Consider the following 24,256-nt stretch of genomic DNA (forward strand, 5'->3'; position numbering starts at 1 on the left):
GTAGCTCGGTTTATTCCCCACAAGGAAAGCGCATTTGCAAGGAAGAGACACAGAAAGATGGAAATGAAGACAATCCCTATTTCACTTCCAATTAATACAACTGATGGGTTGCTCATTTCCTCCAGACCTTCAAACCATTTTCGTGTTGCAACAGTCTTCTGTGAGTAATCCTGCAGTCAATTACTGCAGTGCATACCAGGTAGTCAACGTGTGACGGGCATAGCTGTTCCGCGTGTGAGAGCCTGCTAGTAAAGCAGCAACACGCTCGGTAACGTTGTCATAACTGATGCAAACAAAACAACCTTTTATTCTGAAAGACCTGTGCCGGAAGTGTTGGCGCCGCACCGAATACCAACGTGACATCCCAAAACAGTAACCAGCGCGGACCCGAAGGTAAACCCAGAGTTACTCACTGTGTGCTGTTAGAATGGACCCAATAAACAGATGTTAGACACAGCAGAGTGGAGAATTATTGGATAGCCAGCGGAGCCAGTTGGCTAGTATTCACCGCTATGGAGCTAACGTTAGTTAGCTAGCGCTGTGCTAATGGCTCTAGAGAGGACATGTAACCAAGACGACGAAGTTTTCCTAGCCTTAACTGGTGGCTAGTTTTGCTAGCAAATTTGAATTTTGACAGAAAGAATGTACACCCAAACATATTTCTCTAACATTAGTCCAAATACCCGGACAAAGGCTATGTAGGCGATGAGGGCTAACAGGTAACATCTCAGTCACCCGCAGATGCTCCATTTCTCTGAAAGACAGTCCTAGTGATTAAAATTCAGTGCCACTCGGTTTCCTTAGTCCTGAGTCAGCTAACACTCCACTAACAGTATTGTCGTATTATTATTGCAACTGTGTTGTTCATTTGTACAGAAATACAGCAGCAGGCTGCACACAGAACAACTTACATCCTTTCATGCAGGACAGTAGTAAAAGTCACTTCGTTTGCTGCTCTTGTTGCTGCTCTCATGATGATCGTCCCTTAGCCTGTGAAAACTGTTGAACAATGTCTTGCACAGCTCTGTAGGTCCTTGTTAAGCTCTGAAAACAAAGAAGTAAACAATAAAATAAATGAATATCCCTGACAATGTCATCATCATCATCATGTCCAGCTATCAGCATAAATTGTAACTGGCAATTTTTGTTGTCAGTTGATTATTTTCTGAATTAATCTGTGAGATGTTTGGTCTATAAAGTGTTGATCAGTGATCACCCTTCACATTACAGAGGGTATTTTTCTCATCATTATTCAGAATAAGTCATTTATTGTTAGACCGTGTGTGTGAAAGTTGGGTTCATCGACTATTTTTTGTCCTTAGCAATGATGTCAGATTCTTCGCTCCTCAACTCTGAGCTGGAGTTACAGCAGCAAGAGGAGCTCTACCAGCAGCTGCTGTTACAGGTAATATTGTTTGATGTAAATTAGGATTAAGGGGATCACGGCTCAGTTTAATGCTAATTAATTCATGCCCTTTTATAAATGAGCAATGTGTTATTTCTTTTCTCAAAGGCAAGTCTTGCTGCAAAGGAATAGTACAGCATGTTGGGTGCTGTTAAGTTATCAAGTGAACTTATCAAAATAGCATTATGCCCATGTGAAATATCCAAATCACAAGAGATGCAGTTTTTTTCACCCCTAAGCATACCAAGGAAAGCTTTGTGATGTCATAAGGCCTACAAATTATATAGACCAGGCTTATGGGAAAATGCTTGTTTGGTACATTTATCATCATCTTATCTGTGGTAGCAAATGATGTTTGTCCAAGCTGTTATGTGTTGGGGCAGCAGGGTGAGGGCAGACAGCACCACAATATTTAACAAATTCATATGCACATATACTGTAAATGGGGGAAAGCCTAGACCCACCGCTTGACAACAAAGCAAATAACAAGCAAGCAAAGAAATTTAGTGTTGTTTCATTTATTTATTGTACACAAAATGTAAAACTGCAATCTTGGGAATCAGATTTGGGAAGGTGATAGATCCTGTCATAACACTGTGCTGTTGTGCTTGGAAATTACGTAATTGTTTTTCTTTCCATCCTCAGGAATTTAGTTTTGTTTGGATAACCCTGTAGCTTTCCAGAATCCATCTAATTATAGATTGGCATGGATTGCGATTTCCCTTTCCCATAGAGGGCCAGTAAAATCCTGCAGCAAAAGCCCCTCAAGTAAAAGTATAGTATATACTACTATATATGGGTATATTGTATTAAAAAGCTTCTAATTGTGATCTGATGTCAACAAAATGCTCAGTGTAGTGAAACCTGGCATACAGTCGTTCGTCCTGCCATGCCAGTAACATATTGTCATACATTTCACTTTGTATGCCTCCGTTTGCCTTGACTACTTTATGTTCTCTGCTTTTTGAATACCTCATGCTTTTATAAACTATCCGACACAGAAGCATTTTATGCAACAATATTTTTTTTCCTTCTTAGTATGTATAAAAGGATATGTAAAATGGGTCTGCGAACCATTACTAAAATAACCTTCCTGCTGGTCATCTATTTAGACAATGGGAAAGGTGCCGACTGAAAATCCAGACTCCAAAGTAATTCGACCACAACCTGGTAAGTAGCTCCACTATTCAAGTTCCATGAAATCCTCATATATGGAAGACAGCGCCTCAGATTGCTCAAGCATTTTTTGTTTTTGTCTTCATCTCTGTTTGTTATTCTTCTCTCTTCTTTTACTTGTGTTTTCACTCTTTTTCTTTTTCTTTCTCATCGATCCCTCCTAGGCATGTGTGTGAAGACTCTGTCAGATCCTGGCAAGCAGAAGGTTTTTATCAACATCTGTCAGTCGAACTCAGTCCCACCACCACCAGAACTCTCCAGAGAGGAGCTAGTGGAGCTGCTCCAATCAGAGGATCCCAGCGGTTTCAGAGTTCCCATGAGCCTTGGCGAGCCACACACAGAAACAGATAACAGTATGTAACAAAAGCCACAAATTATGTACTGTTTATCTTTATTCATTTTTTGATGACATGATAGTTTGGAGATAGAGATAGAGAGATAAACTACTGCAGGAAAGAGTCCTAAAACCCAGAAATAAGATAGCATTTTTGCCCTTCTGGTTCCCTTGCCAGGGAAATGCCTAAAATAAGGTCTGTGGTTAACTGAAGAGTTTTTTTTCCATTTTGTTCTACAACATAAAATCGTGTCAGTTGAATTCTAAAATATTGCTACTAAGTGGCTAAATGAGACTACAGAGGTTTTTGGCAAAATTGAATATCATCACACTGAATACAGAAACTCTACAGAAACTTTACATCTTATACTCTGAGCAATTTCTCGGAAAGAACAGTCCCAGGCAACAGACAATGAGTCATCGCCAAAAAACTTCTGGATGATGAGTCTAATGGCATATCACTATGAAAGTTACAGTTTAAGTTTGAGCTTGAAGGTATCTGACCAGGTAAAAGCAGACACTACACCTGTGTGGGGGAGGGGCATTGCCCAGTGCGCACTGTCCAGTACGCACTGTGTGAGGGAGGGGGGGCTGCCAGCAGCATGCACGAGGCTCTGATTGGTTGTTTTGATCCGGGAGCGGTGGATTCTTTCAAATCGAATTACAGCCACTGGGTGGAGCCACAGACAGTGGATTTTTACATGGCAGACCTATTTCTTATTCTACTGTCAGATCATAATCACAATTTTAGCAAATATAACAAAAAAGCCATAGACTACAATTTAAAGCCTATGGGTTCAAATACTTAATCATACCTTTGAATTCCTGGCACAGGCTCAGCTAGATCTCGGTTACACAGTCATGCTAGGACATATTCCTCTAGTGTCCACTTAGAGAACACTTAAGAGGCTAATTCATAAATGACACAACATGAATAAGAAATTATAGAAGCTCCGCTGCCTCCTTTTCCCTATTTTGCCTCTCTCTCCATGGAATGTTATATTCATGTCTTTCTTGCCTTTGTCCCTTACTTTCTCTTCATCTTTTCTGTCCCTGTAATCCTCCCGCTCCTTTATTCCTGTATAAGTCCTGCTCTTCTTTGTCACTATATTCATCTTCTTCTTATGATCAGGTGGCACAGTTGAGATCATAGTCATCATACAAATCTAACCCTTCGTGCTTTGGCCTCAGCAAACTTGCCTATCACTGACTTCTGTAGCAATCGTTGTGTCCTGAGACATTGTGGAACGCATTTACATTTTCAGCCGCTCCAGTGTTGAAAAGTTTCTTTCACCTCAAAATTAGTTATGAATATTGGGATACGGTTGTGATATACATGTGCATGGATATGCAATAAAAGTCAGTGAAATGTGTCACATTATTTTTTGGGACCCAAAAATATTCACAAAAACACATAATAAAAATTCAGATATGTCACAGGATAAACAATCAAGTGAAACACTAAAATAACCCAAGTAATTTGAGTAGTGTTTATTGTTTTTTTTCTGTCTGATTGAGCTTGCTGCTAGAGAACACAAGTTGTGTTTTGTGGACGTGCAAATGAACGCATGTCCACATGCCTACACAGTTTTCTTTACCGAGCTGCAGTTTAAAAACACTGTCACTTGTTTTCCTTTATCAAACATAGTAAATGATGGAGGATGTTGTCTCACCTTTGTCAGGCACAGTTGTCACAAAACAGCACTGGAAGTGGCTGCTAAATATAACACAGACCAAGGAAAACAGTGCCTAGTTTAGCAAGAAAGACAGTCTTTGGTGTGTGGGCGTACAGCAGGAAAAGGAGGCATTTAGCTGAAGCAAGAGGCACATGATATCAGATATATTTAATGGTGAGCATATTTTTGGATCATGATAAAAACTATGGGGAAAGTAGACCAAGGTGGCCAGCCAGAGTCTCTGTAATTAATGGGAAGCATTGTTCCTATGTAGTCACTGTACCCTGTCATAGGTATTAAAGCTCCCAGTGCCCTGCAACAGGAAAGATCAACTACTGGTAACTCTTTCTTCACTGCTGACCTCAGCGGGAGGTCTTTGCAGCTTCTCACTTGTCATGTCAAGGAAAATTGTTTAAACAGATCTAAGAGATTATGCATCCTGCAAGCAGACAGTTCACGTCATGGAAAAATGGTGGATGTGAACTTCCTGTGATATTAAGTTTGCTGGAGGGGACCTGAGAAATTACTCTGAAAGCTGGAAGACATCAAATTCATGACTCTGTATCTAAAATGCGTGAGAGGAGTGGAGGGACTCAACACCAGTCAACTGGGGACAACAGCTGTGGCCCCAGTTTTGAACTTGGCTTGTCTTTACAACACTTTTTTAACAAAAACATTTATCACATTTAGATGTCGTCATTACAATTTGGTCAGAGGATTTATATATGTAGTGGTTTCCAGGTCTATAGTAAGTGTTGATTAATATCTGGTGTTGATTTATTGTCTCAATATATTTTTAATTCACACACGGCACATTTTACAGCTAGAACTCTGCTATTTTATTCTTTGTTGGTCCCCATGTTTTATTTCTGGTTATGGTGCTAATAGAAAGGTACGGATGTTTTAATTCTAAAAAAAATAAATGTTCTCTCCATTTTAGACTCTCAGGGTTGCACAGCGTATGATGTGGTCATTAACCAGGAGTTCTTCCAAAAGTGCCAGGTGTGTTTTCTTGTGTTTCATCTTGTTTTTTGTTTGTTTGTTAAGTTTACAACATTCTAATTCTGTAATTATTATTGAATGTTAGATAAAACAATATAGATGTTATACTTGGTTGGGGTGATGTATGTCAAACTGTGGAGGTTTACTGTTAAGTTCACGTCTGTATAATTTAGTTAAAGTTGGTTAATATGTATATGTGATATTTTCATGCATATCATTTTGCAATGTTTTAAAGAATCAAGAATTAATTTGTATTTATCTGTGCTGATCTTCTGAAATGTTCCAATTTTGACCAACAGAGGGCCTCCCAGTGCCACAGTCGCATTCTTTTAGGGTTCCTATGACTGCAGTCTAAATGCTGCATGAAAACAAGCAGAAGTGCTCATAACAGTGTGAAATGTGTTTGTATGTCCATGTCTTGTAGAAGGATCCCTTATTCCAGCAGTTTGTTATTCTGGTGTCTGTAGAGGGTTTAGAGAACAAATACAGTCTGGAGCTAAGTAGAGGTAAGTAGTTTATTTTTTGGTCTTTGTACGTGTGTTTGATCTTCATGTTGGTAGCAGTTGTTGAGATTATTTTTTATGATTTTGCAGACTGGAAAGTGCTGAAGAACCGAAAGTTCTTGGGTTCTGTCAGTGAGCAGAACATCCGGACAAAGAGCAGGCCGGTGATACAAGAGCTGCAGCCTCAGTACGTTCCTCTGTCTGTCTCTGTCTGAATGGACTGCTCAACAGAAAACATGGTTGATATTTGAAACTTCTTACAGGGTTCTAATTTTTCTAAAAAAAAAGTCCACTTTAATATCACCAGATGTAGGATTGGCATCAGATTTTACCAACTCATGGATACCAGCCACATAAATACATGTTTCATCATGCGAGACCCATACTCCATCAGAATTCCATAGAAATCTGTTCAGTAGTTGTGAAATGCTGTTTACAAAACAACCAACTATTGACAGAGGTGAAAAAAAAAATCTGGAAAACTGGAGACAACCAGAGTGGAATCTGCTCGCCTTGAAAACCATCTTTGGGTACAGTAAATGGGACACACTTGCGCATTCCTTAATACGTTTTATTTTTACCAGCTTGGCTTAACTGGCTACAGCTGGTAGAAATATCCTTCCTGTGCTCCACCACTGATCCTTGCATTAGTTTAGTTGTAGTTAACTCCAGTGCAGATCCCCAAAATTCTACAACAATACCATATTATGTACTATATCATTATTAGTGTAGTGTAATCAAAACTAAAAAGAGCTGAAAACGTTCTCTTATTTTTGCCTTAAATAAATAAAAATGACACTGACACACGTTGTTTTACAGTGAGTTTAAGATGTGCAATATTATGATTCGATGATCTGTTCCTTTTCCTACAGAGAGAGCTCCAGTGCTACAGCCAAAAGGTGAAGCCCTTTTCATCCCCCTGTTTGAGGTGTTATGTTAAGTCAGAGCAACTCACCAGACACTTTGATATGTTTTTTTTTTTACTTTTATTGATTTGGGCCCAGTATTTCTGCTCTGTTTCTCATTCCTGCTTTTTAAAGTCACCAAATATGCTCAATAATTGTGTCTTTCGTGTCTCAATGTATTCACTCCTCACTCTCCTTGTCACCTCTTCTTTCTTCACCGCCTACAGACCAGAGTTCACTTTGCTTGTGGAGCCACCTGTTGGAGACCCTGAATACCTTATAGCAGAAATAAAACTACCTGGGCTGGTAAGACATATACTACATATACTCCACTTGTCTACTGTGTCCCTTACTCTGGTCTGCCCCAAACTCAGATATGAACAGTGATTTAGTGGTTAAGTGACACAATTTGGGAGATACTTTGTGATGCTGATTATTTTCTGTCTTTCTGCAGACTACAACAAACTATTGTTGGTCAAATATAGATTTATACATACTGCATTTTTTTATGGAGATTCATTTTGAATCATTGCAGGAAGGAAATGAGCTTTATGACAAAACAGAGAGCATCAGCATGAAACTAAACATTTAAATTAAGTTAAACTGCATCCTCAAAGAGACATTGTTGCTGTAGAGTTCAGTTCTGAGTATTCCCAACTTCCAATCTAAATGTGTCCCAGTGCATCTGCTGAGCAAAACATGGACACTATCTGCAAATATATTTTTATGGCAAGTCACTGAACTTTATTAGCAGCAACAACAGTTGATTTAGCAGATTAGCACACCTAGAGAAGTAGGCTCCTGCCACATCTCTGACTTCTTTCAAGCACAAATCAACTCAATAGAAAGGGCAAGTACCAAGTTGTTACAGCACGTTTCACAACACAACATAATGTTATGTTCAACTCATGGCTTATTCCCCTGTATAAGATCATTTTGTTTTGAAGTTAAGCATACTGTAAAATAGTCAGCGGTGGGCTGAGTTTCCAACCAGCTCAAAGTTTTAGGTTTAGCATAGTGTTTGCTACATCTAAACACATTGTCATGTCAAAGTCATCATATCTGTAACAGTACATCATTGACAAGTGCATATACAAAAGCTCAGTGTCAGCCGGGTGAACTTGTCTCCTGTGCAGACGTCTTCTCGCTCTCTGGTTCTCGATGTTGGTGAGGACCGACTAGTGTTGACGGCTCGGCCCTCCCTCTTCCATCTCGACATCTTCCATCCCTTCCTTGTTGACCAGGAGAACAGTGTGGCACAGTACAACAACAACAGTCAGGTACAGATCTTGCACACAGACACTATATATACTCCACACAACAATTTTGTACTGCAGCATCAACCAGCAAGCAGTGCTACCAAAAAATGGCAATGGGTATAATAGTGTGTAATCAACACATCACACACTGTTCAGAAGTAATGCACCAACAACATCTGCTGCACTTATAAACTAACATATCACTATATAACATTGTTCCTTTTTTGTCTTTCACAGATCCTTACAGTCACCATGCCTGTGGTGTCTTCATGAGACTAGTCTTCATAACTGTCCAGTTATTTATTAAAACAATGCTGTGATAATAAAAGTGTCTTTTTTTTTGTTTTTTTTTTTAAATCAAATGTATTTGTGTTCTTCACTGTCATGTTTTTTTGAGTGGTGCAAATCTGCTCTCAGATTACTGTACTAATTTCCCCTGAATCCCTCATCCTTTTTCTCTTTTGTTCTGCTTTTGAAATAGGTATTGTTTGCATTGTCAGGTAGCATTAGAAGTTGTCTGTGAACATCTGTAAGCATCAATCACTGCAATAGATTGTTCTGGGAATGAACATATCCAAATATGTAATTCAAGGTTAAAAAATTGAACACAGACAATGAAATAAACCCCCCAATTTTAGTAAAGTTATATTATCATTGACATAAATGATTTATCACCACCTTTTGTCAAAGTAAAAGTAAAACATTCTGATAATGATGGCCAAGTAACAATCCCTTGCCAAGTGTGTTATTTCTTACAGCGTACCGTACACTCCCAGAGTGACAGTTGGAGGTTTCCCCTCATCTGCCTTTGGCCAGTTGGCGACTGAGCAGCTCGACAGAAGCCCTGCTCAATCTCAAGAATGTGTCTCTTCCATGAACTGCACCCACATTTTTCACCAGCTCCAGACCTCAGCAGCCAGAATCAGCAGACAAACAGTTACCCACAGGCTCCAAGTATTTCAGTTACATCTTATGTCACCAAGCTGCCTTAATAAATGAAAATCATATTCACCACATTGTATTAATTGTCTTTTTTTTTTTTTCTTTCTTTTTTTTTTTTTTTGTCCGCTTGGCTACATTGAAAAAAAAAGAGCTTGTTTTCAGTAGATACTTAAGAAGAACACTTTAATTATGTTATCTGACCACTTTAACATTTACATTTTGCCACATAGCAATCACAGTGACCTCCACTACATGGAGATCAAATGTTGTATGGTTACATTTTGTGTGGGCTGTTCCTGTGAGCTGGAAACCTCCCCTTTCATGGAAAAAGCAAATGAGAGAAGCAGTCACTCTTCTATTTCTGGATCGGCTCTGGTCATCTCTCTGTCGGACACTAACCCTCCCTCTCTCCTCTTTTATCTCTCTCTTCCTCCTGTTGCTGAGCATCCACATCTGTTCGCCTCACTCTGCCCTCATACAGTGAGAGAGTGGGTGGGTCCAGAGGGAAAAACGCCATTTGCTTTTTTCCAGGCATTGTTAACAACTGTCTGCTTTCAAATTGAAACTGAAACTGTCTGGGCTATGTCTGCAATTTTTAGAAACAAAAGCATTTAAGAGTTTGTGGAGACCAAAACAGAATTAAGAGAGTGAATATTAGACATCACTCCGTATCTTCAGGAGATTTGCTAATACTTTCCCCATAGCAGTTTTATGGCAATAAAAGAAAAGTGATATTATGTCAACACTGTGTTCTGAGCTTGCTAGTTTGTCTTTATGTGGCAATGAATTAATGTAAAGATTTAAAGAACCTTTTTGCAGGATTGGCTGCAGTCGGCAACCTCACCGCTAGTTGCCGTTAAACCCTGTAAAACAAGGTAGTGTGTTTTCCTGATTTCATCAGTAGTACTTTTTAAAGAAATTGTACAATGTTTTTGGAAGAATTAGAATCAGTAAGATGTTCACGTCTTGATGGTGAGACTGTCGACCGCAGCTGGTGAGCTTAGCTTAGCACAAAAACTGAAACAGCTAGCCTGGCTCTATCCAAAACTAACAAAGTGTGCCAGTTTTGACACGGCTTTGTATGGATTAAACTAATTAAATAAAAGTTATTGATTATTGAGTTTAAAAGTTCTATTTAAGCAGGTTTTGTTACCTTTGGATAAACCCAGGCTAGCTGTTTCCAGTCTCTGTGCTAAGCTATACAAGCAGGCTGCTTCTGGCCCTGTGACAGTTTTATCAATCTTCTCACTGAGGAAACAAATATGCATCGTGTCCAAAACATGAAGCTGTTCTTTTGAAGATGTGAAACTCTAATGCGGTAGCTGTAGATGCTAACTTCTTTACAGGTGCTGAAGGCAAATGGCCCGTGCAGTTCTCTGTTTAGACCCCACATAGACCCTCTGCTTCCTCCCCTGGTCATGCATCTCTTCCTCATTTCTGTCTGAGCTGGTCAGTTTTAATGACTCAAAGTATAATAACCATTGTCTTTCTGCTTCTCTGTCGCCAGTCCCCCTGCCAGCATTCGCTCCCTCCATCTGTCACACCCTCCCTCTTCATTTTGTCATCCCCCTCTCCACCTGTGGCACCCCTCCATTTGTCCAGTGAGGTCATCCCTCTATTCTCCCTAATCCTGCGAGGTGCTCATCTTTCTGCCTCTGCTTAATCCGCCTGTGGCCCCTAGCCCTGATCACACCGCGCGCACACACACACACGCAAATCTGCACATTTGTGCGAGCATACTCACAGTTATTCTTGTATTGAACACTCGGACCCTCAGTAATTCTCACAGCATGCAAACACGCATACTCACTGCCCCTCCACCTCTCTGTATAAAACACCCTCACTCTGTACAATAGCCATTCTTTCTGTCTGTCTCCGTCTGTCTCTTGTGTCTGGTGACACCACACCTTCATACAGGTATGTCTATCTGTCTGCCTGTTTGTCTGTCTGTCCTTTTACATGTCTTCGCAAGGTTATGTTCTCAAAGGATGACAGTAGAATTACATTTAACCAAACATTTAAAGATGAATGTCTCAGTGGACACCTTGTGGGATGTATTCAGTTTGTTTAGCTCTTTAAAAACACTTCTTTGTGTGTTAAAGGATGATTTGAGGGTTCCCAGCATCATGTTTCTGCTCAACTTGACCATGCATTTGCATGACTTGTCACTAACCTGCCTCAGTAGCAGTCACGAATCTTGGGTGTCTGAGCACCCCTAAATGCATCATCAAGGAGGACATTTTTTTAATTTAAAAAAGACCTTAATTGCCACGAGAATATAACACATGAATAAACATATCTCAAGCTGTGTTAATTTCATATTGTTGTGAAATTAATGGCTCATTTTAAAAAAAATGTTACAGTAACTTTCAAAATAAAACTGCCAAGAAAATCTAACTAATGTTTACAGGGTTTTAGATTTTTTGAAACATCCTTAGCTAAACCGGCATAATGGAGGTGAATGGAATTAAAGACAATTAATATAATTGCGGCTGATGACATTTTCAAATGACATTTTACCTGCTTTAAGCCGTAGAAAAAAAAACAACAACAGTTTACCTCCATTGTATTAGAGTGACAGCAAGTGCATTGATGGATATTTAAAAAAAAACATCTGCAAACATCCCCCAAAAAGCCAGCAAAAGTGAATCCTAAAAAGTACAAAGATTGCACCAGAAGCTAGTCGACACAACTTTACATAGGCCAAGATCAAAGTTACAGTGCCTCACAGGGCTTTGCAGTCTGTACTGTCTGTAATCTTTGATTCCAGTACGGAAAACCTCTCCCCATATAAGCCCATTTAGCTGGGAAAAGTGTAGTAGGTGAAAAAATATGATTATTTTTTAAATGTGACTGTTATTTAAGTTTTTGCTAAAAAAAAACAAACAAAAAAACCAACATAAATCATCGTTCCTTGTAAGTGTTGACTATGGCCTTATGTGTCTGTCACCTCCACTTACTGTAGCAGGCACCCTGATATTTACAACTTCACACACTAAGCTGGATGTAGAGTATTTATATGAACTTGTGTTTTGTGTTTCTGTGTCAGTGTGGTCTTGTTGCGGTTGGGGATTTTATTCTGTAGCTCAGTCACTGGAAGGATAACAATGACCTCACAGTAAAACGCCACTTGCCAAACAATGTCTGTATTACGAGTACAGAGAGGCCGCATAAAAGCATCGGGCCAAATCTACGCCACAGCACTGCTATTAAGCTTGCATTACTTTATTTACTATCTGTCATATGTCATATGTCTGACAGCTAATTAGGCTTTAGTGAGGGGACTACAGTATGTGACTGTGTGTGAATAGCCTACCGCCCTTCACATAGTTTCTTTGCTTTTAGTACAGTCGGCACGAGCCACTTACACAGATTTTAACAGTCTAAACATCTGTCTGTGTACACAAATGTAATCTATGCAGTTGGTGTGTGTGTGTGTGTGTGTGTGTGTGTGCACGCGTGCGTGTGTGTGCACGGAACATTTACAATGGCTAGTTGACCTGTTTGTCATCTGGTTAGCGACTCCTCTTGCGTTGCCACGTGAGTGTGATATTTTGACATGATGAGTGATTTGTAAAGAGATCATGGGCAAGACACATAGTGGCTATTTTACTGCTAAAAAGACAAAATGACACTTAAAGCCAATTCGAACACTGTGAGGTACGAGCCAGCTTCACATTTAGTATGGTGGTTTTATCAGAGCTGGATTCTCTTTCAAAAGGATTTTACCATCATGTTTGCTTCTCCCCTCCTCTCCTCTCCTCTACTCTCCTGTCTAAAATATATTAATAGCCTACAATACCCTCTCTTTAACACTAATGGGGTATTGTTGCACTCCTTTAATTCACACACACACACTGCCCTTGACTAAAATTAACCCTGCCAAGGCCTGAGCCTGTTGCCCATTGGAACTTGACTCTTTGACTCTTCTCTCAAATCCCCCGGTCCCCCTTCACCCCTCCATTTAGCAGGCGGTTCCTGACTGTTCCAGCAGAGGTGTTGAAATGTTCACCTCTCATTCATCCATCCGTCATTTCTCCCCACTGGCCCTCTATCATCCATCACATGCTTATTCATGGGTTTTACCGTTACGTTACCTTGGGTCTTCGTTCTCCATTTAAGACTGGCAGACAGAGCCTTTGAGCAAGGCACTGAACTCCAAGTAATTCTTGTGGTAAAGGTTTGATAAGAATTATTTTCAAATCCCATGTTGGTGCTTTCTGTCCCTAAATGCATTTCTCTGTAGTTCGTACCACTTAAATATCATAACCTACATTTTCAGATGAAAGTCATACTTTCTTCTATCCTTACAGTGACCATGAAGCTAGCAGACAACCCTGTGACAGCGAGCTTGGCTCTGTCCAAATGTTACAATAATCCATCTTCCAGGCCCTTAAAAGCTCACCATGTGTTTTCTTATCTTTGTTTCAACCTGTATTTGCTAATTGTTTTGGCAATGTGAGAGAAGTGGGAACAAGTGGTTCCCAAAGGGTTGACGTATCATCACCTTTAACAGTTTCTTCTTTGCACATCAACTTTTATTATTCACTTAGTGCTGCGCAAAGTGACAGAATAAGTCAAATATTCATGTGTCTAATATCCACATGGTCTCCGCCTGCTCCTGAGTGTAGTATCTGTCTCCTGAACTATGAAATGCTCAACTATGATTACCAGCTGGTCACTGGTACAGTGAGTTAATTACAGCCTTCAATAAAAAACAGAAACAAAAAAAAGATGGGTTGAGAGTGTTGAGATGAACCAAAACAGTAAAACAAATCACCGAAAAGCTGCAGATACAAGAGATAACCCTTGGTAGATAAGTCACAGTGTGAGACCCCTTTCATATTATCATGTGAGTTATACTAATATCAGCGACCTTTGGACAGAGCCAAGCTCGCTGTTCCCACTTCTTACCAGTAAGCTAGACTAACTGGCTGCCTGCCCTTTGGCATCATGTTTGCCATACACTCAGTAAACTGCATGTTCTCATTTAAATCTCTCAGACTACTCTTTTAAGACTTTAATTTCCTGTCTATTTAGATCATGATAATAATAAAATAAATGAAGGCTGTGGAGCAAGTAAACTTTTTTTTAAAACTGGCATGTAAAACTGTGAGTTGAGTTGATCCCACCGTATCCATGTAAACACAAAACGCCGCATGGATGACGGGAGATTTATTGAGTTGTCGTTGAAAGCAACAGTCGTGTCCGGTTATGCCAGGCTGCCCCACTGGCACGGCAACAGACAAAGGAGAAAGCAGACAGAGCTTCAGACGACAGTTACCGCCCCTGCAAATTCAACCGCACAGTCCCAGGGCCGCTATAAATTGTTCCTGAAGACAAAAAGACAGAGAGTGGAGGGAGAGATGGGAGAGCATGGCTGTGTGTAGAGGGATCGCAGAATAAATGGGGACGCCTGATGAATTTTGTGTTCGCTTTAAATCAGTTTTTTTCAACTTCTGCAAGCAATGTTAGAGGATTTGAATCATGTATAACAGAGTGTAGAAATGTATCTAAATAGGTACATAAAAGAGTGAAGGGACATTTGATCTGCGCCAAGGTACTGTTGACAGATTTGTGTTTCCCACTGAACATGTCAGACTGTGAACAGAGTTGTTAAGGCGGAGGTGTTACGTTTCAGTACGCTTAAAATGTCAATTCCAAATAGGCTGTGAGGAAAATGTCTGTTGTTTCTCGTCACTGACGTTGTTCGCCCGTTCCGTGTTTTCAAAGTAAATCATCCCATAATTTGTCAGAGGCACCGGGAGGGGGCGGGAGAAAGGGTGAGTAAGGACAAAAGTGAAAAGACAGAGATGGATGGAAGGAACGAGAAAGTGAGAGCAACTCTATCTCTCTCGGACTCTCTGTGTTTAACCCTTGTCACATTCTCACCTGTTGACGCTCCATCAATCTGCCTACGTCGGCCTGCCAGGAAGGTGTCAGCACACACCCACTGTGTACGTCTGTCTGTGCGTGGTTGTATGCCAGGACAATGGCAGCTCAGAGGGACAATTTATAGCCGAAACCATGCGGGTGTGCAATGTGTCTCTACGTGCTTGTGCCGTATGTGTTTCTCTGTCTCCAAAGTGATTAATCACAGGAAAATCAGGACTGTGGCCACCTGTGATTTAGCTATGATGACTCACTCCTGTACTTATGTGCAGCCTGGTCTTCAAGCTAGCATTTGCATGATATTTGTCGCTCAGTATTTTAAAATCACCTTTTAATTTATTATCTTTTTTAATCCAGGTGGATGGTATCTTTTTTTTAAAAATGGTCATTTACAACCCCATTCCAAAAAAACATAGATAAAACAGAATGTTACCTTTGGCTAACATTCTCCATTCAAAACAGCTGAAAGACGATGTATTAAATATTTGACCATATCACCGTCATTTATTTTTTGTATACTTCTGCTTATATTGTGTTTGATACCTGTGACACAAGTCAAACAGGTTGGGACGGGGACAACAACCTGACTGGGAAAGTTGTGAAATCCTCCAAAAGCACTTGTTCACCTGTTCACATTTCACAGGTAGTTCTAGTAGTTCACAGTAGTTCTCAAGCGAAGGTGGAGCGAGGGCCCACGCTTTATGAAACACATGATGTATAAAAGGTTCCTGTTACCAAACACAGTTGTTATGTCACTTAACTTTGATGCATGTGCATTTTCAATCGTCTGAGTATTTCGTTGCATCTGTTATCCTCTCCTAATGGGTTTCTCTTTATTGCAGCCATGTCAGACGTAGAAGAGGAGTACGAGTAAGTAGAGCAGTATCCCTCACAGCTTTTTATTTTCACATCACTTGTTTATTCTGGTTACTAATTAACTACCTGATTATTCCCGCGTTTCCCCAGGGAGCAGGCAGAGGGTAAGTAGAGTTTTCCATATTTGCCGCACATTGTTTTGTTTGTCACAGACCCAGTGAACAAGAAACACTGTTTATGTCTCTGGTTCTCCTGCCTCTAAGAAGCTGAGGAGGAGCAGGAGGCTGAGCCCGAACACGAGGAGGAGACTGAGCAGGTCGAGGAGGATGCAGGAGGTAGGGTTAGTAAAACTCCCAGAATGCAAAGCAGATGTTGACTGCTGCGTCGTAGAGGAAGTCTTCAGGTCAAAATTGTTGAAAAGAAGCTCTCTTATTGTGTCTCTTCTTTATAATTGTGTGAGTTATGGGTGACACTGCACTAACTCACCTTTCAACTTCCCCTCCATTCTGCTCTCCCATTGGCTGATGCTGCTGGTTCGGCCCATCAGAGCAGCAAGAGTACCAAGGTAAGGTAACTGCATGCCCATCCTCAGGCACATTTATGGCTAGACCTAAAAGCCAATGCAAATTTGTATTATGTTTTTCACATTTATTTGTTAAAAAGAAGAAGTAGAGGTTGCTTATTTGTAGCCTACCTGATTTGGAATTACACCTGGACCACCAATGAGACACAATGTAGATGTTAAAATTAATTTTTTACCTGCATTGTATGTTGTTACCAATTGTGAGCTAAGATATCAAGCCTTTAAAAAGCTTTCCCATGCAAATATGAATGTATAAATATTCATACCTGAGCATATTTCCATTGACATGGTCATCATGCCTTTGTGAGTGTTATGAACATTTGACTGCTTTTTTTCCCATTGCCTGCTGTTGCAGTCAGTGTTTTAAAGGTATAAACAACCAAAACAGAAATTAAATGTGATATTTCTGTAATCTTGCCTGCTTTAGTAAGAATGTTTACTTTGAAAATCAATGCATTTCTAAAGATCTAAAGTTGATTCTGACAAACCCACAGATATAATCAACCAGCTATGCCATCACCCTAAGGTTTACAGGGTTTTTTTTAGTTTCTTAACACTTATTGGTAAGGTTTTGACAATATCTGCCTTCACCAGGCTCATTTCCTGCAGCAACAGGCAGCTGTCTTCATTGGGTTCATTTTGTTAGATAGTTGACTGTTTCCTTGCCCTGTAGCTTAACACTGTCTGTGCAGCAACACCGGGATCTTAAAGATATCAGAAACTTACAGCTATCTTGTTAAATTTCAGTTAAACCTATCCGTGTTTTACCATGAGTGGCCATGCAGTCGAAGACGATAGAAATATCACACTGGTGTGAAGGTTCTGCCTAAGAACATGTCTTACCTTTAAAAAAGTTGTAAAATGTTTCTGCTGCTGCAACCATTGTATGTATTCTGACATTCGTAATTATACACATGCACATAACAGATAAGATTTAGTTCTCTGAGAAGTTAAACCTTGATGAGCAGGACCAAAGTTAGACCATCACACACTAGGGCAAAACGTTTTAGTAAGCAGTTGGCTGGTCTTTCTTTGCATTCCTGACAATTAAGGTTTAACTGTCCCAAAAAAAATTCTAAATCAGACAAATGTTTACATCAGTTAAACTCCAATCTTCTTGTGCAAAATGATCAGTATGTGCATTATATAATAATGAATGTTCACAGAATGTTCCAAAAAAACCTACATTTCCCTACAGCAACAGTGAGTGGTAAATGTTACCGGCAGTGAATGGCTCTCATTGCATGATGGGAAATGATAGTTTTAAAGCAATAGTTAAACACTTTGGGAAATATGCTTATTTACTGTCTTTTTGTGAGTTAGAAGAAAAGATCGATGCCACTCGCGTGTTTTAATATTAAGCTACAGCCAGCAGTTAGCTTAGCACGAAGGCTGGAAATGAGGAGAAAACAGCTTTCTTGCAACCAGCAACTCTAAACTGGTGTTAATTGGAGATCTTTAGTCTGGACAGCTGTTTTTTCCCACTTCAAGCTAAGCTAATTGGCGCTAGCTTCATATTAACTACATAAGTGCATGAGTAGTATCATTACTCTGCAAAAAGCCAGTAAGCATGTTTTCCAAATGTCTAACTATTTCTTTAAGCTTGCTGCTGCTGCAGTTACAAAAATGAACCTGGGACTTCCGATCCTTCCATACCTTTTCCCTCCATGAGTCCACGTTTTCCCCCATCTTTGATCTGACACTTTGTCTTTCCAGTCTTTTCTTCTTTCATGTGTGCCTCTGTATCATCTGATGTGTTGATCCCCTCCTTCCTTCTGTGCTTCTTTACTTTTTCATGTCTTTTTTATGTATGTTATCCTCCTTTCAACTGTCTTTTCTTCATTCCTCATACCTTCTGTTTATACGTTTCTTTCATTCCTTCCTTACTCCTGTTCCTCATCGCATCCTTTCTTCCTTGCTTCCTCCACTTTGTCTTGCCTCTTCTATTCCATTTCTCTTCTCGTGTACTTTTTGCCCATCTTTTATGACTGCTTTGTTGCTCCGTCTGCTCTTGTTGTTACCTTCCATCCATCTTTCAATCTGTCTTTTTGTGGCTGGTCCATCAGATCAAGATGCCCAGGAGGAAGGTGAGAAATGGTAGACGTGTGGTTCCCAAAGGGTTAAAGACGCCTTTAAAATCTGTCCTCTCCTCAATCACAACACCACATTGGCTAACTACGATCAGTTTTAACTCAAATGAATTATCTAACAATTAAAATTAGATCCATTCCTTTAAATTCCGTTGGACTCAACTGTCTTCCAAAGAACATCTAAGTATGCAAATAATTTGGTCTCCTGAATAGTTCAACAGTTGTATGATTCAGACCATAATCACCCAAAATGTAACAGTGTGGAACCAGTGTAACCCTGGATTTGTAAAGTGAGTGTTTTGGATTCAATCAAACAAAAAAAAACCTTTTTGTCTTTGCTGTTTTGTTTTATCACAACTAATGAAAATGCTAAACAGTATGTTGCCTTTTATTTTCTCAGTCCCACGCTTGCAGTGCTTTCAGTCACACTAACAGCTTTATTAACAAGTTGCAGATGTTTAAATCCGTATTTTCATGTGTGAGCGTAACGCTTCACGTTTATTCACTCATGTGATCTTATTTCTCGTCTCTCCTCTCTGTCATCAACAGAAGAACGCCCCAAACCCAAGTATGTTCACTCAATTCTTTTTTTTTTTTCTGGTCTCAGTCGAATGTCATAGCACTCTCTCAAACTGTTGGCATTTTGTGTTGCCTCGTGTTCTACAGACCCTTGGTGCCACAACTTGCACCTCCAAAGATTCCTGAGGGCGAGAGGGTGGATTTCGATGTAAGTTATGGTAGTCAGTTCTGTGTCTGCCACTTTGTCACAGCTTCAAAAAATACAGCCTAAATGTATTATTTTTATGCAGATGACGCATATCTTAATTTATGAGCAAGTAACCCCTCCAAGCACGTCAAACTACACAGATTCTTGTCCACTTTTCTGCTTTTGAGCAACCAGAAGACTGAAATGCTTCTTGCTGGTCCAGCCAGGCATCAGTTCTCATTGAGGTTTACAGGAAGCTATAGTTTTGAATCTGTCCTTTTAGCAGCATATCAAGAAGATTAAAACCTACCTAATGTCTTCAGTTGTCCAAAAATCAGCTCCCAGAGTCCTAGAACAGTCGCTGGAGTCCTTCTGACTCACAGGGATTGACTCACACCTTTGTGCTCCATTGTTTGAACCTTTTCATTGGTGGGCAATTCATCATATTAGCCTCATATGATAATCACTCCCTTGTTCCATCAGGACATCCACAGGAAGCGTATGGAGAAGGACTTACTCGAGCTGCATACTCTGATCGACGTCCACTTTGAGCAGAGGAAGAAGGATGAAGAAGAACTTATCAGCCTCAAGGATCGAATTGTAAGTTAACCTAGATCTGTGTAGAAAGATGAACGGGACACTTATTACCTGATCCAGTGGAAGGAGAAACTGGCCAGCGACTGCAGTTTACAGATCCTGAATGTATCTTCACATCAGTGGTAGGAAGTTAACATGCATACATTTAAAGTAACTGTACTTTAAACTATACTCGTACAGTGATGCAGTACTTAACTAAAATTCAGCAAGAAATATTTGCCTTTGTACTCCAGTAAATGTAGATTACTACTTTGATAAGTTCATAAATACAATTGATTGTTAAGGATCTAATCAGAGGTCCCCCAGCTTTTTGGCTTGCGCCTCCTTACAAACAGTAGTATGCACTAAGGGCCTGTGTTGTAGATGTCTATGAGTAGTACTTGTATGGGTGTATTGTTGATGGCACTTGACTTAAGTACCACTGACGCACAGTATGAACTTGAGGGATGATGCTGCTGAACAACAAAACGTCTTTCGCCTTTATCTTTGAATTGAGTTCAAATATAGTAGTGTAATGTGATTGTGTTTTTTTCTTCTTTTCAACCAAATGACGCTTAGTCTGTAAATTTGCGTCATGACTTGTTTGCTTCGCTTTCCATCAGGAGCGCCGTCGATCAGAGCGGGCTGAGATCCAGAGGGTCAGAGCAGAGAAGGAGAAGGACAGACAGAACAGGATTGCGGTAACACAAACACTCACAGTGTACAAAAGTATCACCTGGTCCCACTCAGTAATATACTTGCCTAGATTGTAAGAGGCGCTTTATGTTGTATCTCAATAATCCAGTTGCCTTGTTATGTTACAGTTATTACCCAAACTATAAAATGTTATTGTCTGAGGACTCAGTGTACTCTAATACTGTCGTTTCTCTATTTTATCAAACTATGTGAGACCGCTTTTAATGTATAACATCTATACAAACCTGCTCAACATTGTATGAAATTTCCCCACCAGGTACGCAGAGATCAAATTTAACATGAGAATATGGTTTTCCTGCCTTCTTCATCTGACAGGAGGAACGTCACAGAAAAGAGGAAGAGGAAGCCAAGAAGAAGGCTGATGATGACGCCAAGAAAAAGAAAGTGCTCTCCGGCATGGGAGCCAATTTCGGAGGCTTCCTGGCCAAGGTCAGACAGAAGTGAAGGTGATGTAAGTGTTGATGACTGCAGAGGATGACTGTGGACTGTGTGTGTTCGGTTCCAGGCTGAATCGAGGAGGGGCAAGCGTCTAACAGGCAAAGAGATCAAGAAGAAGACTCTGGCTGAGAGAAGGCAGCCGCTGGGCATCGACAATTTAAGGGAGGATGGGCTCAAGTGAGTCTTCTGCAGCTGTATTTCAGACATCCAAACAATAACGTTGCACCATTACTTGCAGCTTTAAACTGTGTTGTTATACTGAAAGGTGATATAATCTATGTATCTGTATGCTATTGTAGATTTTGACACAAAGAACAAGGATATTTTCAAGATGGCTTACCAGCTGACCATTCAGATAACCCCCATCCCTTTTTCAATGATCCAGTCACAGCATAGCAATCTACCTAAGCTAGGCTAAGCAGGTCTCTTAGCTACTCTGCGTGTTGCAGGTGTGTATGCATATAGCTGTATTATGAGTGGTTATGTGTTCACATCAAATGCAAATTGCATTTGCGGCTTGCGTCACTTGCACAATTGACAAAAGGATCATTTTTGCATTACTCATGCAAGTGGTTGTTCTCCAAACATCCAATACAGTGCATGTGCCTTAAAGTGGTCATATTCTGCTTTTGGGGTTTTTGCCTTTCCTTTATTGTGTTATGTGAAGTCCATGCCATCAGGAGTGCTTCTGCACTGCCTGAAACGCTTGGTTTGGAGTTGAGCCTTTACTTCCATAACTTTAGTTCTATAAATACATATTATTTATATATTTATTATAACCTATATACACTCCTGTCAGTAAGCAGACAAAAAGTTGCTACTGGTGTAACAGTGTTATTTTAGATCACACTACATTGCTCTGCATGACCCACCCAGCTCTACCTCTGATTGGCTACATCCTGCCCATTAAGTAATGCACATGTGCAACTCTCACCAAAGATTGAACAGACGCATGATGACTCACTTCATAGCTAAAACAGAGTGTTCAAGACACAGTGTGAAAAAAGGATGCTTCAGCGATGCACCATATGAGAAATATTATGCATATTTTGAAAATTAAAGTATGTAAACCTACTAGATTAAACCTACTAGGACCCCCAGATAAAAGTAGGAACCTGAAAATTAGCCTAATATGACCTTAAGATAGCAAGATACAGCATGTACTTAAGGCGTTTGTGTTTGTGTGAATTCAGCTGAACCTTTCAGCTGCATCTACATCATTTCGCATCTTTGCATTGACTTTGTATGTAATCTTGAAGCACAAGATATTCAGTTCAATTTTCTGTGGAAGACACCATGATATTCAAAGCTGTGGTTGTTGCCCTTTTCAAAAGTCACAACATGTTTACTGTAACTTATTGATATGCAAATGGCCACAATTTGATTGTTGTACTTATGTACTTCATAATTATGTAATTAATGTGCTTGCATTAACCAAAATTGATATTTTAACCGAGTAGTTTTTGATCAGTTTCATCATATTAACTACATAGATTACTATGTAATGGATGTGCCGTTCTTTTCATGTTGTCAGATTCACACAGCAGCCATTTTCTTCTGATGTCAGGTTCAGGGTGGGAGGCTCAGAAGCTGTACATTCACTGTTTAGTATTTCCTTGTGGCATAGAAATGGGTCCTGATGCTACTATCTTTACCATGGTGTAGACTAACGTTGGTATATCTGTCTTGCGCTTCATTGGATTTAGAAATGTTTACACTCCAGCAACTCCGGTCTCATTAAATGTTGTTTCTTTATTGCATGTAAGATGGTCAGGATCAGGATCATTGGCGTTACAGCCATTAGTTTACATGGCTGCCTAGCCATATCTGATATAATCTAATGTAATCTCCTACATTTGTCATTTCAGCCGACAAAAATCAAAGGTCACCAGCTAGGAACGATTAAGTCAGCTGTTGTCTTCCTCTGTCTGAAATCAAGGTCCTATAGTCTACTAATATTATGATTATCAGAATTTTAGTGGAGACCCAGGTGAACATTAAAAAACATGGATAAAGTAACTGTAGATCCAAATTCTAATAAATGTTGTCTGTTTTACTAAGGCAACGGGCCCAAGAGATGTGGAACTGGATCTACCAGCTGGAGTCAGAGAAGTTTGACTTCATTGAGCACATGAAGCACCAGAGATATGAGGTACTACTGTGATCGCACACAGAAATGGACTGGAATGTAACAGTGCTGACTGACAGTTAATTGAATAACCAAAAAGTTGTTAATTTTCCTTGCTGCATTTTCTGTTTCTATATTCCTGTAAGTGAAAGTTCTTTGTGTTTTTGACTTATTCTAATGTTCTCCTGCTACCTCTGAAGTTGCTTTATTTGTCTCCTGCAGATCATTGTGCTGCTGAACAGAATCCAACATGCTCAAAAATTGTGAGTAGCTACTTTTATTTAAAACAGTGATAAACTGCATATCAGCTGTTACCTGTTACACCCTCTCTTACTTTCTTTCTCCCCCCTCCTCTTCCCCTGCTACAGTAAAAAGGTCCACGGCAAAGGGAAGGTGGGCGGTCGCTGGAAGTAAAAGGGGAAAAAGAGGAGAAAGAAAAAAACACAATGATAACAACAAAGGAAGCAGTTTAGGAATGGAGGAATCATACGTTTCCTCTCCATGGTCCTCTCTGTAGACCTTCCCTGTGTGTGCGACAGACATCGAATGTTTCACGATAAGAAACTCAGTAATGATTTCACTTGTCACAACCAATTTCTTTTGGCCAGTTTTTAAAGTTGTGCACTTGCATTAAATAGAGCTATTTTATTAATCTGTTGTGTGTGGGTCACAACACCAAGATGGGTCATCGGTCTGCTTTTAGCTGCTTTACCCTGGTTTAGATGCATTATGTGATGACGTCAGGGAATTCAATCAGGGTTAGTAAGAAGAGAATCACTCTGAAAGAATAAATGTTGAACAACAAACGTCTGAAATCAGCTTCTTCATTTTGTCCTGGTTTTATTGCTCCACAGTTCTGAAGATTCTCTGTCTTGAGGAATGCGTGCAAAAAGTCACCATCTGTTATATGTGATTTAACCAATCAGGTCAGCTCTTGTCTTGTGTTTGAGTCTTTCCTTTAGGCATATGTTTTTTGACTGTTATGGAGCCCCGGAGTGGACGTGGAGAGAATCTATATATCAATATATCAAGGACACCTTTTAGCGCTCAAAATGCTTTTGTGTGTGGAGGGATACAATTCATTACACTGTTTGATTTTCCCATTTTT

The 24,256-nt window shown here is 39.9% G+C and overlaps 2 protein-coding genes across 5 annotated transcripts; both read left to right on the forward strand.

Annotated features, from left to right (window-relative positions):
* Positions 1 to 237: 237 nt before the first annotated feature.
* On the forward strand, positions 238 to 9,274 carry pih1d1 (PIH1 domain containing 1). Of its 2 annotated transcripts, none has more exons than XM_037088481.1 (11): positions 238 to 393; positions 1,323 to 1,405; positions 2,518 to 2,575; positions 2,746 to 2,934; positions 5,532 to 5,593; positions 6,018 to 6,099; positions 6,187 to 6,283; positions 6,969 to 6,995; positions 7,229 to 7,307; positions 8,138 to 8,281; positions 8,498 to 9,274. In XM_037088481.1, exons 2-11 carry the CDS (start codon positions 1,325 to 1,327, stop codon positions 8,531 to 8,533), a joined length of 855 nt encoding a protein of 284 aa, XP_036944376.1. In that variant the 5' UTR covers positions 238 to 393; positions 1,323 to 1,324; the 3' UTR covers positions 8,534 to 9,274. The 2 variants fall into 2 exon arrangements, with proteins under 2 accessions (XP_036944376.1, XP_036944377.1); XM_037088482.1 differs by lacking the exon at positions 238 to 393 and adding an exon at positions 571 to 719.
* Positions 9,275 to 9,988: 714 nt separating this feature from the next.
* On the forward strand, positions 9,989 to 23,942 carry tnnt1 (troponin T type 1 (skeletal, slow)). 3 transcript variants are annotated; one of them, XM_037088483.1, is made up of 16 exons: positions 9,989 to 10,077; positions 10,710 to 10,839; positions 15,937 to 15,964; positions 16,061 to 16,074; positions 16,174 to 16,245; positions 16,458 to 16,475; positions 18,560 to 18,580; positions 19,133 to 19,151; positions 19,250 to 19,310; positions 19,773 to 19,889; positions 20,489 to 20,566; positions 20,898 to 21,011; positions 21,088 to 21,197; positions 23,082 to 23,172; positions 23,371 to 23,411; positions 23,517 to 23,942. In XM_037088483.1, exons 3-16 carry the CDS (start codon positions 15,939 to 15,941, stop codon positions 23,560 to 23,562), a joined length of 828 nt encoding a protein of 275 aa, XP_036944378.1. In that variant the 5' UTR covers positions 9,989 to 10,077; positions 10,710 to 10,839; positions 15,937 to 15,938; the 3' UTR covers positions 23,563 to 23,942. The 3 variants fall into 3 exon arrangements, with proteins under 3 accessions (XP_036944378.1, XP_036944380.1, XP_036944381.1); XM_037088485.1 differs by lacking the exons at positions 9,989 to 10,077; positions 10,710 to 10,839; positions 18,560 to 18,580 and adding an exon at positions 14,997 to 15,159 and having other exon boundaries at positions 16,177 to 16,245; XM_037088486.1 differs by lacking the exons at positions 9,989 to 10,077; positions 10,710 to 10,839; positions 18,560 to 18,580.
* The last annotated feature ends 314 nt before the right edge of the window (positions 23,943 to 24,256 follow it).

This window comes from Acanthopagrus latus, chromosome 23, assembly GCF_904848185.1.
Source record: "Acanthopagrus latus isolate v.2019 chromosome 23, fAcaLat1.1, whole genome shotgun sequence".
Taxonomy (NCBI): domain Eukaryota; kingdom Metazoa; phylum Chordata; class Actinopteri; order Spariformes; family Sparidae; genus Acanthopagrus; species Acanthopagrus latus.

What these genes read in the sequence shown, in the direction of transcription:
- pih1d1 (XM_037088481.1), top strand. Translation starts at nt 1,325, where the DNA reads ATGATGTCAGATTCTTCGCTCCTCAACTCTGAGCTGGAGTTACAGCAG. An exon ending in TCCAGTGCTACAGCCAAAAG is followed by an intron (nt 6,996 to 7,228) that starts GTGAAGCCCTTT and finishes CACCGCCTACAG; the next exon opens with ACCAGAGTTCACTTTGCTTG. An exon ending in AGTACAACAACAACAGTCAG is followed by an intron (nt 8,282 to 8,497) that starts GTACAGATCTTG and finishes TGTCTTTCACAG; the next exon opens with ATCCTTACAGTCACCATGCC.
- tnnt1 (XM_037088483.1), top strand. Translation starts at nt 15,939, where the DNA reads ATGTCAGACGTAGAAGAGGAGTACGA. An exon ending in GCGAGAGGGTGGATTTCGAT is followed by an intron (nt 19,311 to 19,772) that starts GTAAGTTATGGT and finishes TTGTTCCATCAG; the next exon opens with GACATCCACAGGAAGCGTAT. An exon ending in TCAGCCTCAAGGATCGAATT is followed by an intron (nt 19,890 to 20,488) that starts GTAAGTTAACCT and finishes GCTTTCCATCAG; the next exon opens with GAGCGCCGTCGATCAGAGCG.